This window comes from Phocoena sinus, chromosome 11 (assembly GCF_008692025.1).
Source record: "Phocoena sinus isolate mPhoSin1 chromosome 11, mPhoSin1.pri, whole genome shotgun sequence".
NCBI classification, from domain to species: domain Eukaryota; kingdom Metazoa; phylum Chordata; class Mammalia; order Artiodactyla; family Phocoenidae; genus Phocoena; species Phocoena sinus.
Window position 1 is genome coordinate 98,536,283 of NC_045773.1, and position 17,065 is coordinate 98,553,347.

The following is a 17,065-nucleotide window of genomic DNA, read 5'->3' on the forward strand; positions in this document are numbered from 1 at the left end:
AAAAACAAAAACAAAAAACAGATTCCCGGGTGATGCTGTTGCCGCTGGTCTGGGGACCACACCCAGAGGCGCTGTCCTCCAGCACTCTCCCTCTGGAGTATGAGGAGAATGACCTTGGCCTGCCTTTTAGACTTAAGGTTCAAAGCTGTCTGCTCTCAAAATATCTTGCTCCTCTCCTTCAAATCATGCAAAGTCATGTAGGCTTCACAAGTGTTTGATTGTCTTAGGGGCTGGCCTCACCCTCAGGGAGTTAGACTAATAAACAGAAGCACAGGTTAGATCAAGTCCAAAGCAGCAGTATTATTAGAAGGTTTGCTTCTATGTGTCTGAGACAGGGAGAGAGGGGGAAGGTGGAAGATTACTTCGTGTAAGTTCACGGCCACCTAACCTGTCCTCTTCGGCCCCCAGACACCGGGGCAAATACTCCAACACAGATTGAACACAGATTGGATGAAGGGTCTGCCACCTTTTAAACATGTCATGGGCAAATCTTGTATGTTTTAGTTCTTATCACCAACCCCACATCCACGTCCTTGCCTACTATGAGGAATTAAAATGGTAAAAATACTGTTAATTTGTGATTTTAAAAGAAATAGCAAAATAAAATCTTGACCACAACCATGGCCCAACTCCCACAAAGCTAGACGTCCCGGGGGAGATGCCGGCAACCAAAGCAACCTGTTTCTGGGAATTAATAATCCAGAAGGCACAGTTCCAGAAACAAAGATCTATGTTCTTTCTTTTTTTAAATAAATTTATTTACTTTATAAATAATTTATTTATTTTATTTTTGGCTGCGTTGTGTCTTCGTTGCTGCGCGCGGGCTTTCTCTAGTTGCGGCGAGCGGGGGCTACTGTCTGTTGCAGTGCGCGGTCTCCTCGTTGCGGTGGCTTCTCTTGCTACAGAGCACGGGCTCTAGGAGCACAGGCTTCAGTAGTTGTGGCGCGTGGGCTCAGTAGCTGTGGCTCGCGGGCTCTAGAGCACAGGCTCAGTAGTTGTGGCGCACGGGCTTAGTTGCTCCGTGGCATGTGGGATCTTCCCGGACCAGGGCTCAAACCCATGTCCCCTGCATTGGCAGGTGGATTCTTAACCACTGCGCCACCAGGGAAGCTCAGACCTATTTTCTTTTCTCTGCCACATTTACCGAGTGGATAAACAGTTCCAAACAATAGTTCCTCTGGTTCCCCATGCCCTGACATCCCCCTCTCCCCAAACTTAGCATTATTCTGAGTGTATCCAATTCTGTGTGATAATGTTAATCCCTCTCTAACCTTCTCAGCTCCCCTGTGCCCTTGCAAAGAACAGAACGTAGACAGGCAGAGGAAGAAGGTTTGGTAGCTTCTTGAATCTTTTTTTTTTTTTTTCTTTAACTTCAGGGAGATGATTCCAAGTCTAAGGAATATGTTCTTGACTAAGAAGATGAAACTAATGGTTACGTAACAGCACTTGTGGGTCGGTTACAGTATCCCCTTTTCAGGGGCAAAGGAACAAATACTGAAAAGTTCAGTGCTTGCCCGGGGCCCACACTGAGTGCGTCAGAGATTATCAAGCCAGCAGTAAGATTGCAGGAGTCCCTGGGGATGGGACCTGTGAAAGCCAGATACAGAAAGAGAAACAGGTGTGGCTGGGCACAGCGATAAAAAGGCTTTGATTTTCCTCCACCCAAACGACAATAGGGTTCTCCTATTCCTGGCTTTCTCAAGTTTGCCCTTCTCTTCATAAAAGAAAACGGTCCCAGGTATCTCACTTTCATGTCGGTGGAGATAAGAGTTCACATTACTTCACTTTGGGAGGCAGCACTGAACATCCGACAGAATTCATACAGCAATCAGTTTATGAGAATCAGTCTATGAGAAATGCTTTTCTAAGAAAACAACTCGCCTAGATCGTGGCTCAACTACCGCGTTCAGGTCTGGTTTCCAGAACTATACTGTTTGGTTAATGACTCAAACATCAACATTTGTGGGGATTCATTATAAAGGTTTCCAAATAAAAATAATAAAAACATGATACTTCAGACATGGATGCTTCTGGCTACGATGTATCCAACTAACACTCCTGCTAAGACTAAAAACACAAACCTCTTGGAAGCCATCTTAGAGCAGCCGAGAAAGGCAATGGTTGATGAGTCAAGAGCTCAGAGAGAAGAGAACCCTGTATTTGCTGTTGCTTTTTCATCTCAGGGTATTTGTTAATTCCTAGCATGACGCAAGGATGTCAAACAGAAAGGAGAAGCAGCCAGGAGCGTGGAGCAATCTCGCTGGCTGGGGACGCAAATTGGAGCTTCAGGAAGTTATGACTTGAAGGGCTAAGGTCCCAGAGGAAAGAGGCTGTAGAGAAGTGAGCTCATAAAAGTGATCTCATAGAAGTTTGGGTTCACTTCCTCCAGGACCTTGGCCCTTCAAGTCCTGGTGTCCATGAACTCCAATAGTTCCATTTGAGATGCTTGCCAAATATTAGACTGTGTTTGCATGCAGGAGGAAGCTGAGAAAACAAGCAGAAAGAAACTGCTTAGAGGATAAAAGGCAAAGCAGAGTTTTTGGCAGTCTCTCAATACTGGGGAGTTAAAAAATTAGGAGTTCAGAGGCTACCAAGGAAGGGAACTTCTGGTAAACAACCTAGACCTTCAGCTGAGACCCCTAAAGAGCTAAACTGTAGGAGAAAAGGAAAACCAGAAATGGAGAAGGCTTAACACATCTGGAAACCCAGCCTCAGTTAAGACAAGAGAACAAGGTGATCTACCTGTCTGTAGTTTTTCTGCCTTCCAGAAGAAAATGAAACCCAGTCTGGAAGGAGATACCAGTATCTAGAACTGATTTCATAAATAACACCCAGAATTTAATTTTAAAAAATTATCAGGCATGCCAGGAAATGAAACCAAATGAGGAAAAACCAAGGGAACAAATAGATAATAGAAACAGACCCACAGGTGATCCAGATAATAAAGTTCTCAGACATGATCTTAGAATCTAGCCTTATATTAAAAGGATAATAAATCACAAGCTGGGTTTGTTCCAGGGATGTGAAGTTGGCTTTACACTTGAAAATCATACAATGTAGTATATCACATTAACACTATAAAGGACAAAAATCATATATAGACATCCCTCAATATCCCTGGGGGACTGGTTCCAGGACCCAAACCTGGATACCAAAAATACCTGGATACCAAAATCCCCATATGCTCAAGTCCCTTATATAAAATCATGTACAGTATTTGCATATAACTTACCCATATCCTCCTGTATATTTTAAATCATCTCTAGATTACTTATAATACCTAACACGATGTAAATGCTATGTATCAATAAACAGTTACCAGCACACAGCAAATTCAAGTTTTGCTCTTTGGAACTTTCTGGAATTTCTTTTCAAATATTTTGATCCATGGTTGGTTGACGCCACAGACGCAGAACCCATGGATATGAAGGACCAACTATAATCATCCCAAAAAATTCAGAAAAAGGATAAAATCCACATCGATTTCTAATTTTTAAAAACCCATAGCAAACTAAGAATAGAGGAGAATTTCCTTCATAAAATAAAGAGTATCTACAAAAACATTTATAGCAAACATTACCCTTAATGGTGCAATATTAAACATTGCCCCCCCTTAGATTAGAAATCTGACAGAGATTTCCAATCTGAGATTAGAAATCTAACAGAAATCTGAATGGAATTCAACAGTGCACTGGATATCTAGTGAGCACAATAAAACAAGAAAAAGAGAAGGAAAAATATAAGAATTACAGAGAAAAAAATAAAAATATTTATAGATGACATGATCATATTCATGGAAATTCTAAAATTCTGCAGAGAAAAATTATTAGAATTAATATGTAAATTTGCAAGCTTGCTAGATATAAGATCAATATATAAAAATCAGGGCTTCCCTGGTGGCGCAGTGGTTGAGAGTCCGCCTGCTGATGCAGGGGACGCGGGTTCGTGCCCCGGTCCGGGAAGATCCCACATGCCGCGGAGCGGCTGGGCCCGTGGGCCGTGGCCGCTGAGCCTGCGCGTCCGGAGCCTCTGCTCCGCAACGGGAGAGGCCACAACGGTGAGAGGCCCACGTACCGAAAAAAAAAAAAAAAATCAATTGCATTTCTACATGTGGGCAAAAAAGAATTAGACACTGAAATTTTTAAAAGCTAATAACATCATTTACAATAGGATAAAAACTTCAATTCCTGGAAGAATTCCAATAAAAACATCCAAGACCCCCTAAACTGTAAAATGTTATTGAGAGTAATTAGAGAAAGCCTAAATAAACATGGACTGGAACACTCAATATTAGGGAGAGTCAATTGTTCCCAAATCAAGCTCTAAATTTAATGAAATTCCAAACAGAAGCCCAGCAAATTTCTTTTGTGGAAATTGAAATGCTGAGTTTACAATATATATGAGAATGCAAAGGGCCGTCAAAAGCCAAGAAAACCTTAAAGAACAAATTTGGAGAACTTACACACCAGATATTAAGACTTCTTACAAAACTGAAAGAATCAGAGTTTTTATTGATACGAGAAAAATCAATCAATAGAACAGAATAAAGATCTCAGAAACAGACCCAAACACATGTGGTCACCTGATACATGACAAAAATGCCACTGATGTGCATGGAAAGAAGATAGTATTTTTAATAAATGGTCCAGGGTCAGTTAGGTTTTTCTATTCTTACACAGCTATCTAATCTACATCTCTAGTTCACGTGCGATCTCAAATATCCATTCCTGTAGAGTTTAGCTCATTCTGCTGATCTAAACACTCCCATGTCCCACTGCCTCCTGGGCATCCAACCATGACTCAGACATGTCCCAACCTGGACTCATGTCCACCCCCCTTCCTTGACTTACTCCTACATTCCCTATCTCTGTGAATGGTTCAGAGTAGCGAATCAAATTAAAAATTTTTGGAAAGCTGGTTTTTTGCCTTTTGACAGTTATTTTTTCTCCTGGGACAATTATATTCTATCTTAAAAAGCAGGTCAGAATGGTGAACTTGGTCACAACTTTAAACAATAATTCAGTCTGGCATTGTTTCTGGGGACTCCACCGGCATGGCCTCTGGGTGGCCTAAGGAAATCTTTCTTGGTTTTAAAAACCAGCTTTTAACACAGCATTGCCCTGTTCCCTTGATTCAAAGATGCACATCTTCCAATCCTAAGGATTCTGAAGTTAGGATGAAACATATGGACCAAACTGAAAAAACAAAACAAAAAACCCTGCTTTGCCTGTCTGCAAACAGAGTCGTGATACCGCTTATACCAGGAGGAACTGAAGTTTGAATTTGGTAATTAATTCTCACTTTAAATGTCTTCCAAAGGACTGCACCATGATAGAACACAAAAAAGAAAAGTTACCCTATACACAGAAGATAGATTATCGCTGCCAGGTAATACAACTGCCAAACCACAGAGAGTAGAATATGGGATGTCAAGACTATCAGAGGCACGTGTGGCCAGTTCATGTACCAAACAGAACCATCTTTCAGACACAAAAAATTTCTGGCTGGCTTTCAAGAGATGCTGTTTGACTTTGACTTCCAGATATATAAAATTGAATAAGAAGAGTCAAAGTATGTCTTTCACCAGATAGAAATGTAGATGCAAATGCTATTCTTAAAGGCCCCCAAACTGCACTATTAATCTATAGGTGCTATAAAAGTAAAGATCATGAATACACGTTATGAAAAGCAACATGCTACCATGAACAACCTTCCATCGCACAATGGAAGGCTGACGGTTAATCAGAGCAGCCTTTACCCTCCAAGTATGAAGACAGCTTAGTGTGTATGAGATTCGGGAGAAAACGGTAAAATAAATGGACAAAGATATAATACTGTGAATAAGGACAAGTACTTTTATGTAAATTTCTTCTAGTCTTTTTTCTCCTCCACACCCCGTCCTCTAGAAGAACTGCTAGTAGATCCATGGTTGACCAAAAGATCGATGAAGGTTTGCAGAGGTTTTCCATCACAAGGCCTTGAAAGCCCAAGTATCAATACCAGGGCCTGAATTCTAACAGACACATTTTTGCCCCCAACGGAGCTGTCTCCTATGCCATCCAAACAGAAGCATCCTTGAGATGTTCGCATCCAAGCTAAGGAGATGAAAATGCAAGGCATGCCATGAGGGGACTGCTTACCTCTTTCTGGCACTTCACCTTTATCTCAGGACTGTCCCCATGTCACTGGGATGACTTTGAGGGAATCAAAGCAGATCACAGTTTAGGCCTAATTTGGACTTGGCAAAATCCATATGTGCCACGTTTCATCCTTCTAAGGATAACCTGCTTGCCCAGCTGTCTGATGGGGTCATGGCTAAATTCTAAGGAAGGAACATGGGGAAAGGTCTTTCCCAAACCCTAAGCACTGTATAAATGCCGGTTTCCACCAAGGTCATCATAAAAACGTAACAATTTCTTATATCAGATAGTAACGCCAAACTCATCTTAAGATACCAACCCCACACCGTACTCCAAATAAAGTAAACTACAAAGGGCGCCCTGTGCTCCTCTGATAGGACCGCGTATGCTGTGGGGTTGCCGCCAACCCCACTCCACTCTGCGAGTTGCTCCAGATCTTTTCAGGACTTAGATTCCACCTCTTGGCTTATTCTCAGGTTTTGAATACTGTATCAATTGTTACCCCGTCCTACCTCAAAACACCATCTCTTCAACTCATCACTTTTTTGAACTTACCTGGTCCAGTGATTTCTTACCAGTCAGAGAAATAAGGTTCCTACAGAGTTCAGAGCAATGGCCTATCTTCCAAGAATCGTTTCTGACCCTCCCTGGGTCAGGCTCCTTAGCTGCCCTTTACACCAGGAGGCCCAACACAGAACTTCTTCTGCCTCAGCTGAGGGTATGACTCAGCATTGAAACACCTGCCTTTTTTCTTTTCCAAGGAGGCCAACTCTTTTGCAACACACACGTGTGTTAAGCTGATCCATCAAATGCTACAAATTTCACTGAAACAGATTAGACAGCTACGTTTCTTCACAGGCCTGGAGGGTCCTTTTCAGCCAAGACACCCCAGGATGGTACAGATGGGGAGATCGAACCCTTCCCCAGAAGGGGTCCCACAGTTCAATCTGGAGGCCTCTGGAAGGACATGAGCAAACCGCAGGCAGCCTGGGCTCCAGGCCCACTGATAAGAAAATCTTCTCCTGGCCAACTGGAACTCTTTAAAAGCATGAAATTCTCCCAATTCTCCCAGGATTTCCCCTTTCCTATGCACAAAAATTAAACACATCCAATCACCAAATGCTCCCATCCTAAAACGCAGAGAAATTACAACTCTGCTTTGACACGGAGTCAGCAAAGGTTGGGACCATTTGGGAGTTCTGTTTTCCAAGCTCGCTGCTGGCCTGGACGAAGCGTGACACCACGATCTGAGGCTGACGGCAGCTGTTCGTTTTTGGCTGGAGTTCAGCGTGAACCTTACAAATGGCCCGCCGGCGCGTTCTCTCTCTCTCTCTCTTTTAAAATAATAATAATTTTGAAAAAAACCCATAGTCACAACACCTCCAACCTAGTGTTTTCACTCTAAAGCTTTTCCTGCAGAACACGGAAAACTATGTTTTCCAAACAAATGTCTGAGCCAGAAAAGGCACCAGCAGGTTACTTCCATCGGAGAAAGGCTACGGGACCAATACTTCGGCAGATTGAAAATCAATGGCTAAAGCAGTTCCGAAGAATCACTGAATAGCAATTCTCTCTGAAATACTGAAAGATGAAAATCTAGCAACGAGTAATTTACTTTTCAAGAGAGGCCCTTAACAGTTAAGTCAAGGAATACACTTTTATTTAGGAGCGAAAATCAGACATCAGAAAACCTGCCTTCCGTTCTGAAATTCTGGTCTGTTATAAAGATCCTGCAACGGCTCTGTTTCACTTACAATTTAACTGCCACAGCTAAGAATTCACAGACAGCCATCCCTGTGTCTATCCAACACCAGGACATGCGCCCACAGCCTGGCATGTCCCTCCTTCTCCAGTTCCCTCATTAAGGACTTGAATATGCATCAGGGCCAAATGTTGGCATTGCTCTCAAAATGGTCCTTGTATGGGGCAAGTTCACGTTGGTTATTATTTTAGTGTGTGTATTTGCGACAGACCCACACACAGATCCGTAAGTTCAGGAGAGACCCGACTCCTTCCTTTGGACCTTCTTAATCCAAACTTTTGGACCTTCTTGGGAAATTAACAGATTCCCAGGACCAAAAGCAAGAATCTGGAGGCGGTTTATAAAACCAAAGCTAACAGAGTCCATAAATAGAGGACATAAACGTCCCTCCTCCTCTGCATTCTCTTCCTTTCCCTTTTATCTTCGTATTTACCACACAATTGCCAGAATGTCCTATCACGGGCCGAGTTCCTACCTGCTGCCCTCTGAGAACCACGGGCAGTGCTGACCTCTGCATCGGACTCTCTGTTCTGGCCAAACCACTCAACTGAGCCCTACGTACAAGCAAAGTTCAAGGTCATGGGCTTGTTTTCTGTGTGCTGTATGTAGGACTGAAATAACTGCTGTTAATACTTCATCCCTCAGCCCCTCCGAGGCTCTAAACATCACTCCATGGAAGTTTTCCTTTATTTGCTAGGCAGCCCCAAGAACACAGTTCTTCTGTCAAACAGTGTGGCCTCATTTCAGGAAACAAGAATAATATAGACATGGGAAAAAAAGTCTACCGGTCCCTTGCAACTACATGATAAAAAATACATTTGAGACACACATATACACACACACTCACTCAAAGACATATCATATATGTGTATATTATATGCACAAGCACACAGCCTTCTACTCGCTTGAATGAGCAGCATTTGTGGTTCAGTATCCTCATATAATTTCCGTGTGCGAACTTATGTTAGCCACCCTCGTCCACCATTCGAAGGAGGGACTAAAACATAGCGGGAAACATCTTAGTCCCAGTGAGTTATATGTTTTCCGAACACAAAGGATGCTTAGTAGGTACCATTCACTGGCTTGCTTCGGAAAAGAAAACTATTGGGGAAATTTTCACCTTAAGAGCAAAAAAGTTGTCTTGCTGGCTCAACGCTACCATTGGGAACACAGCCCCCATCACGCCCGTGTGCTGCCCTTGAACTCCAAGCCACCTTCCAGAGACACAGTCGGGGTTATAAGGTGACGGGGTGAGAAACGGGGGCCAGCCCCACCCTTTGGGGTTCCTCGAGCCTCCGTACCTGTGCTGCTGCTCCTGTAAGACTTGGTAAATGCCGACAAGAAAAGTTTGGTTTTTAAAACTCGTTCCAACCACACAGTCCTTGTAGATTCGGAACTCTGCAGCCGTCACCGCCTCACCCTCAGGAATCTGGGATAGGTTGAACTTGAACTCTTTGTGGTGTCGCTGGCGAGGGGAGAACTCCTTGTCGTCCTCCACTATAGGATTAAACAAGAGAGAGTGACAACTATCGTTACTTGGCTAGGTGCCACAGGCTTACATCTAGAAAGTTCCCCCGTTTTCATTCCTAAGCGGCTTACCGTTACCCTTATTAGAGGGACCAGTGGGTGGTGGGAAGAACCACGGGCTAGGCTGCCAGGCTGAGATTAAAATCCTTCGTTCTCCCCAGGGGTTAAATACAATGCTTAGATTCTCCTTAACGACTTGAAACTATTTAACCAAGCTGCATGACAGCAAGTTATTTAAACTCTTGCCTTCCGGCTTCCTCCTCTGCAGCACGAGAGGAAGAGGGCTTCCCAGGGAAGCTGGAGGGACCCAGGCCACAGTGACTAAGAACGCCTCTGCCGTCCTGGCCCCGTTGTCCCCTCCCAGCCCCCCTTTCCTGCTGCTGCTCTCCTATCCCCTCAGGTTGGTTCCTTCTCTCCCCACCAAGCAGTTGCCAAGACCAAGGGCAGCCCTGAGCTAACCTTTGCTGGGGGAGGGGTGTTCCGTGGTCGGAGATGGGGGTGGGCAGCACGTTCTGCCTGGGTCTGAAGCTCGAACGGTTCTCGTATTTTGCCTGATGTCCAGGGGGAGTTTTTCTTGAGGGGTTTAGTGTGAAACTTCATAGAAAATATTGCTCTAACTAAAGTCCACTGCCCTCGCTCTACTGGAGGAAACTGAGGGCTGAACGCTTCCGAGGGGAGGGACCCTCTGGGTTGTGAAGCTGCCGGGGTCTCCATTTAACCTGCATGTAGAACCCACGTATGAGGACAGAGTTGCGGAAACACATCACCAACGGGAGAACATGCGATTGTCTAAGGCTTTTTTTTTTTTTTTTTTTTTTTTGCGGTACGCGGGCCTCTCGCTGTCGTGGCCTCTCCCGTTGCGGAGCACAGGCTCCGGACGCGCAGGCCCAGTGGCCATGGCTCACGGGCCCAGCCGCTCCGCGGCATGCGGGATCTTCCCGGACCGGGGCACGAACCCGCGTCCCCTGCATCGGCAGATGGACTGTCAACCACTGCGCCAGCAGGGAAGCCCTAAGGCGTTTTTTAAAAACTGGGAAAGGATCGAGTGTAAAAGCGATCCTTTTTTTTTGTTTGTTTGTTTTTTTCATATTTTGGCCATGCCACGCGGCTTGCAGGATCTCCGTTCCCCAACCCGAGCCATGACAGTGACAGCGCCGAATCCTGACAGTTAGGCCGCCACGGAACTCCCTAAAAGCTTTTTTTTAATGAAATCTTTTCCCTGCATAAAGACAAAGTATGGAAAACCACAAACTACAGGTTATCATGCTTCAGAGTCAGCCTTCAGATGGCTCTATACACGGTCCTGAGTGAGAGAAACGCTGTCAGCCTCGGATGCCTAACTCATAATCGTTGGAGGAGAGAAAAACGAGCATCTTGCTTCCCACCACAAATCCTGACTCTTTTCCCCAGAGCTCAGAAATGCTTCTGCCCTGCTGCTCCTGTTAGGTTTTTCTTAATGGCAACCACAGTAAAATCTCATGAGCAAATTAATCCTTGATGGCAGAGTTTTTCCAGGGCTTGTGGGTAGGAAAAAATAAAAAAGATCAAGTTATTTGCCACCTCCAATGGCCCACTTTCTCCCCCATGTGCTGTTCTCCATAATCACCAGAGAAAAGCTCTGCAGATTAAGCTCCTTTAAAGCCAATAACTTTACACGAACTTGAGACCTCGATGGCACTGCAGAAGCTTGGAAAAGTTAAGCCATCCATCGGTACGAGGTTTTTTAAATAAAGAATTTCTGAAACTGCCATGTAGCTATGCAACAAATCTTTTAGATTCAAGTTATCCCTTTTCTGGGGGCGGGAGTTGTTAAAAAACAGTAAGCTCTGGCTTGTGTAAGAGCTTGAATATAAGTTAAAAAAAAAAAAGGTCCAGCCAGAAAGTAAACCATGGTTCAGTCCCAACAAGAGAACAGGTTTTTTAATTAGTGGCTAAGCATGAAAAGCAATATTGTTGGGGAGTTCACCCAAGGACACCCACACCTGATGGTGGATCACTTTTCCCTAAAACTGATCTGCCTTTTCAGTTTGATATGTTATCATCAGTGGTTAAAAAGTGAATCGAATCTGATTTCCCAAAGAGACTTTCTACAAAAGAGTCACGCAGCTTTTCTCTAGGGCCTCTTGGGTGCTTAAAAATTTCAATATCAAGAAATGAAAGCATATTCTTAAGATTCTTTTGAGAGAATGCATAAGAATTCCTCAAAGAAGTCGTCCAATCACTCTTAACATAAACAACAGAAAGAAAAACTACGGATGCGAAGCAAGATATAAAACAGTGACTTAAAAATAAAACAGTGACTTAAGATGTTTCAGTTATAAGGAGGAGAGAAGGGACAGACATTTCAATACATGAGAAATATGTTAAGTCTTTGGAAAGGTATACCACCCCCAGTAAACCACACCTTCCTGTATGTACACCCTTAGGTGGTCCCTTCTCCCCTGGGCTGGTTCTGTGACCTTCTCTGGACCAACAAGAGGCAGCAACAGTGGTGCTGAGTGATTCTGAGGCTAAGTCATAAGCTTGGAACTTCCTTCCATTTAGGTGTCTTGGAATGTCTAAGGAAAGACGGCTACCACGTAAGAAGTGCAACTACTCTGAACCCCCTAGACTATGAGGAAGTCCGAGGTAACCATGTAGAGAGGCTGTGTGGCACACAGAGACACAGAGGGAGAAGGAAGGAGGGAGGGAAGAGCCCAGTCAGTCCCCAGCCACCTCAGCTGAGGCACTAGACATGGTATGAAGATGCCATCTTGGACGTCCAACCCACTGGAGCCTTGGGATGACCCCAACCCCAGTGACCACCTGACTGCAACTGCATGAGAGACCCTGAGGGGGGGGCCACCCAGTTCATCCTAGTCTTTTCACCAGACCGTGAGAGATGATAACAGTACCTTGCTGTTTGAAGCCACTAAGTTTTGGGTGATTTGTTACACGGTAAGAGGCAACTGACACAAGATGAGAAGGGAGGGTAAGAGAGGAAGAGAGAAGGAGAGTCTGACCTTGCCAGGAAGGGGAGAAACTGCACGCAGTTCTTAAGGAGGAGGGATTTTGAAATCCTGGGAGGCAGTGTGTGTGACTAAGGAAGGATCCTGGCAGCTGCTCACAGACAGATGTGAATAGATAGATAAAGAATCTAAAAATGAGAAGGTGGAAGCATAGTTCAAAGCCTTCCATTTTATTACCGTGCGAATTAGAACTCGTTGCCTTATATGTACATTTCCCCAATTCTCCTCTGGTCGGTCTTGAAGCACTCCACTTCCTCCTGCTTTTCCTTAATCCTTCCTGGGGGAGAGGCGTGGTCTCCTCTGCCCCCACCCCCCACCCCGTGAGTCTCTGATTGCTGCCCACCTCGTTACAAGCTCTCCCACCTAAACTCTTTATTGTCACCTGCACCTCTCCTCGCGTGCCTCTTAGCTCAAAGCTACACCATCTTCCTCACTCTTCCCAGGAGACCTCAGCTACTGGTCATTGGAGTTGGCTTGGAATGCCTCCTCTCTCCCCAGATCTTCTGCCCACAATTAAAGTTACACAGTACATTTGCTAATGTCTCATAGGGATACAGGAAATAAGTCCAATTAGGTCACTGCCTACATGTGCGTTTGAAGACCACCACCGTAAAACGGCAATGGTTCCAATGAGCTTAGCATTTCCCCTTTGAGCTCTGTGACCTGGGCTCCTTAAACATCAGACAGTTCAAGAAAAATGAGAGGGGGCTGAGGTGGGGATCCAGCGCTCAGTACCTATTTTGTAGCCCCTGCATCTAGCTTCTCAAAGATGGTGCCGTGTGTGGAATAGGTAGTAGCGAGGTAGTAGCCAAGAATGTGGACGAAGTGTGAAGCTGACAACACGGTTTTGAAATCCAGCTCCCCCTTATCTTACTCAGGTGATAGCGAGCAAGATACCAGCCAAAGTTTCAGTTATCAGTTAAATGGGAATAACAACATTTCTGAGGATTAAGTGAGACAGTCTGTACAAGACAGTCAGCGATAGAGGAAGGGCTCAGCAGATGGTAGTTGGAAGCATCGTTAGCGGTATTTGACAATCGAGCTCGTCTGAGCTGAGAATATGTCTTTGCTGAGTTACTCAAATCTACTCACGTCCCTAAATGAGCTTTGTACAGTGGAGGACTTACGTTCTCTGGAAAGGGAGGTGAGTGAAATCACTGTCCTAAGTGTCGTCAGCCCTGGCGTTTGGCTACTGAACACAGTACTGTGTTCTCTGAAGCAACAATTCCTAGAATTTTTTATTTCAAGGACCACTGAAAACATTTTTTTTTAATGGTAATGACCTTACACAAGGACATCTACTGTTTCTGTTTTCCTTTTGTAAGGACAATAAAACAAATAAGACAACAAACTGCACCCTTTTAACACTCTGATTTTATTTTTAAAGGTCCTTTTAACACCAAATCAAGTAGGGAGGATGTAATTCAAGGACATATACAATCCCTGAAATTGAATCAATTTCGCTTTATAAAACTCACTCTGTTCTCTCTCTTTGCCTCAGACAATACCAGCTGAAATTTCAGACCAGCACCAGACCTCTCGTCAACAGGTAGGAGCCACAGCCCAAAAGAATAAACGTTGCTAGGTTAAGATTATAAATGTAAATTATGTAGTATTATACATGCAAAAGGATGTATATATATGTAATTTACGGAGGTCATGAAACATAATAACGAAGCACAAATGAGACCAGCACCCAATCTAAAAACTGGAAGGTGAACAATATACCTCCCCGGTGCCATCCCCCACTCCCACCCACAAGGGACCTCGGATCATGAATAATGTCTGGCAGTCCCTTGCCTTTCTTTTATTTATTTATTTATTCTGGGCTTTCGAGACTTTAGTTCCCCGACCAAGGACTGAACCCACGCCCTCGGCAGTGAAAGCATGGAGTCCTAACCACTGGACCGCCAGGGAATTCCCAGTCCCTTGCCTTTGAAAAAGTTTTACTACATATGTACGTATCACTGAATCATAGAGTGTTTAGTTTTTCTTTTTCTCTTAAAGTCTTTCCTTTCAGAGACATGACGGAAGTTTTACAGGCCCCAGGGAAAATCTAGTCATGGCCACAGCTAAGCTTGAAGGCTGCCCAGGCAGGGGGCTGTGCTGCCCATCAGCTGGTGGGGTGCTGAGGTTCTGTGGGAATGGCTGACTAGCAACTTCTCTCCTTCTGCAGCCCTACCGCGTGTAGGTCTGTTACAAACAAGGGCATTTTCTTAATATGTGCTGGTGGAGATGTGGAGAAAGTAAATCCCCTGTGCGTTGCTGGTAGGGATGGAAAATGGAGCAGCTGCTGTGGAAAACAGTTGAGTGATTTCTCAAAACATCAAACAGAATTACCACACGATCCAGCAAGCCCACTTTTGGGTGTGTAAGAAAAGAATCAAAAGCAGGGACCCAAACAAATATTTGTATACCATGTTCATAGCGGCTTCATTCACAAAAGCCAAAAGACAGGAAGAATCCAACATCTACAATGGATGAATGGATAAACAAAATGTGGTCCATAAATACAATGGAATACTGTTCAGCCATAAAAGTAGAAATTCTGATACATGCTACAACATGGATAAACCTTGAGGACATTTTGTTAAGTGAAATAAGACAGTTACAAAGGGACAAATATCGTACGATTCTACTTGCATGAGGTACACAGAGCAATCAAACTCATAGAGACGGAAAGTAGAATGGTGATCTCCAGGGGCTGGGGGTATGACAAGTTAGTGTTGAATGGGTACTGAGTTGCAGTGAGGGAAGATGAAAAAGTTCTGGAGAGGATGGAGGTGACTGTCACACAACAATGTGAACGTACCTGTACCTAAGGTGGTAAATTTTATGTTATGCATATTTTACCATTGTTAAAAAATTTTTAAATGGACATTTTCTTACACAATCACAATGTATGATCACACCTCAGTTAAAATAATTCCTCACTGTCCTATACCCAATCCATAATTAAATTTCCTCAAACGCCTCAAAAATTGTCTCTCTACATTAGGTTTGTTGGAATCAGGAGCCCAACAGGGTCCATTCCTTACACTTGAGTCTCTTCTAAACTAGCAAACCAGTGGGTGGTGGGGCTGGTGGTGGTGGGATGAATTGGGAGATTGGAATTGACATGTATACACTAATATGCATAAAATAGATAACTAATAAGAACCTGCTGTATAGCACAGGGAGCTCCACTTTGCTGTACAGTAGAAACTAATATATTATAAAACAACTATACCCACCCCCCAAAAAAAGAGTTGCTTATCCAAAAAATAAAAGAAAGAAAGAAAAAGAAACCAGCAAACCAGGAATAGGAAGAACTCCATTAACCAACTCCATAAGAGTCAACATAAAAACGTACGCTAACAACAGTCCTAATGGTGATACGCTTGAACCACTTCCTTTAAAACAATGAAGAAGGTGAGGATGCTCTTTTCAGTCTTGTGTTGGAATCCAGCTCAGTGGTGCTAAGGTTAAACAATTGGAAAGGACGAGGCACATTACGAACTGTGGACCTAATAAGAAGTTCAGCAAACTGCTTCCCTGTCTCAGTGAGTTGTAACTGCTGTAACAAAAGTACTACAGACTGGGTGGCTTAAACAGCATTTATTCCTCACAGTTCCGGAGGCTGGAAGCAAGAGATGAGAGCGCCAGCAGGACTGGGTCCTTGCTGAGGGCCCTCTTCCCAGTTAGGTCCTCACACAGCCTCCCTTGGTGCACGCTCACAGAGGGAGAGAGTTTATGGGAGCTGGAGTCTCTTTTTCTTATAAGGACACTAATCCCATCCTGGGGCCCCAACCTCATGACCTCACCTAGACCTATTTATCATCCAAAGACCCCACCTCCTAATACTGTCTCACTGGGGATTAGAGTTTGAACAGTATGAATTTCGGGGACACAAACACGCAGTCCATGACGTTGACCTGAAGGTGTCACGTCATGTGTTCCACTACCCTTCCAATTGATGGTTTGAAATTTTTGCATTCGTTTTCATAAGTGACCCTGGTGATGGTCTCATACCATCATGTTGTTTGCTTTCAAGTTACACGTGCTCTTGGCATAAGTTGGGAAATGTTCCCTTTCTTTTCAAGAAATGATCTCTTCCTGGAAAGTTTGGCAAACTTATTAGTAACATCTGATCCTGGAATTTCCTTTGGGGAATATTTTTAATTACTCATTCATTTTCCTTTAAACATATAGAAATATTCAAGCTATCTTTTTTTTAAGTCGGCGTGTATTTTCTGAAATTTGTTAATTTGGGTTTAATTCTTTAAATTTATTGCCATAAACTTTTTCAGAGTATTCTCTTATTATTTAATCTCTGCTCTATTGATGTCTTTCTCATTCTAATATTGTTTATTGGTAGATTTCCTTTTTGACTCATCTTACTGAAGGTCTCTTTCTCACTACTGCTTAATTTGATCGTGATAAAGATATTTTAATATAGGTATTTTCTGAACATCATTCCACAAAATCTGAATTCTATCAATTAAAGTTGTCTAGAGAAAAATAAAGACACCACCTACTTCAGCTGCAAATATAAAAGAAGAAAGAGGGAGGGAAAAGTATGGAACACTCGTGGGATAAACTGGGAGATTGGGGTTGACATATATACACTACTATGTATAAAATAGATA

At 43.6% G+C, this 17,065-nt stretch overlaps 1 protein-coding gene across 1 annotated transcript in view; it reads right to left on the minus strand.

Annotated features, from left to right (window-relative positions):
- The window catches only part of BMP6 (bone morphogenetic protein 6), a 146,048-nt gene that overhangs the window by 16,334 nt on the left and 112,649 nt on the right, over nt 1-17,065 (minus strand). Inside the window, exon 2 of the mRNA XM_032649728.1 lies at nt 9,204-9,399. Coding sequence (XP_032505619.1) covers nt 9,204-9,399 — 196 coding nt within the window. The remainder of the gene's footprint in view (nt 1-9,203; nt 9,400-17,065) is intronic.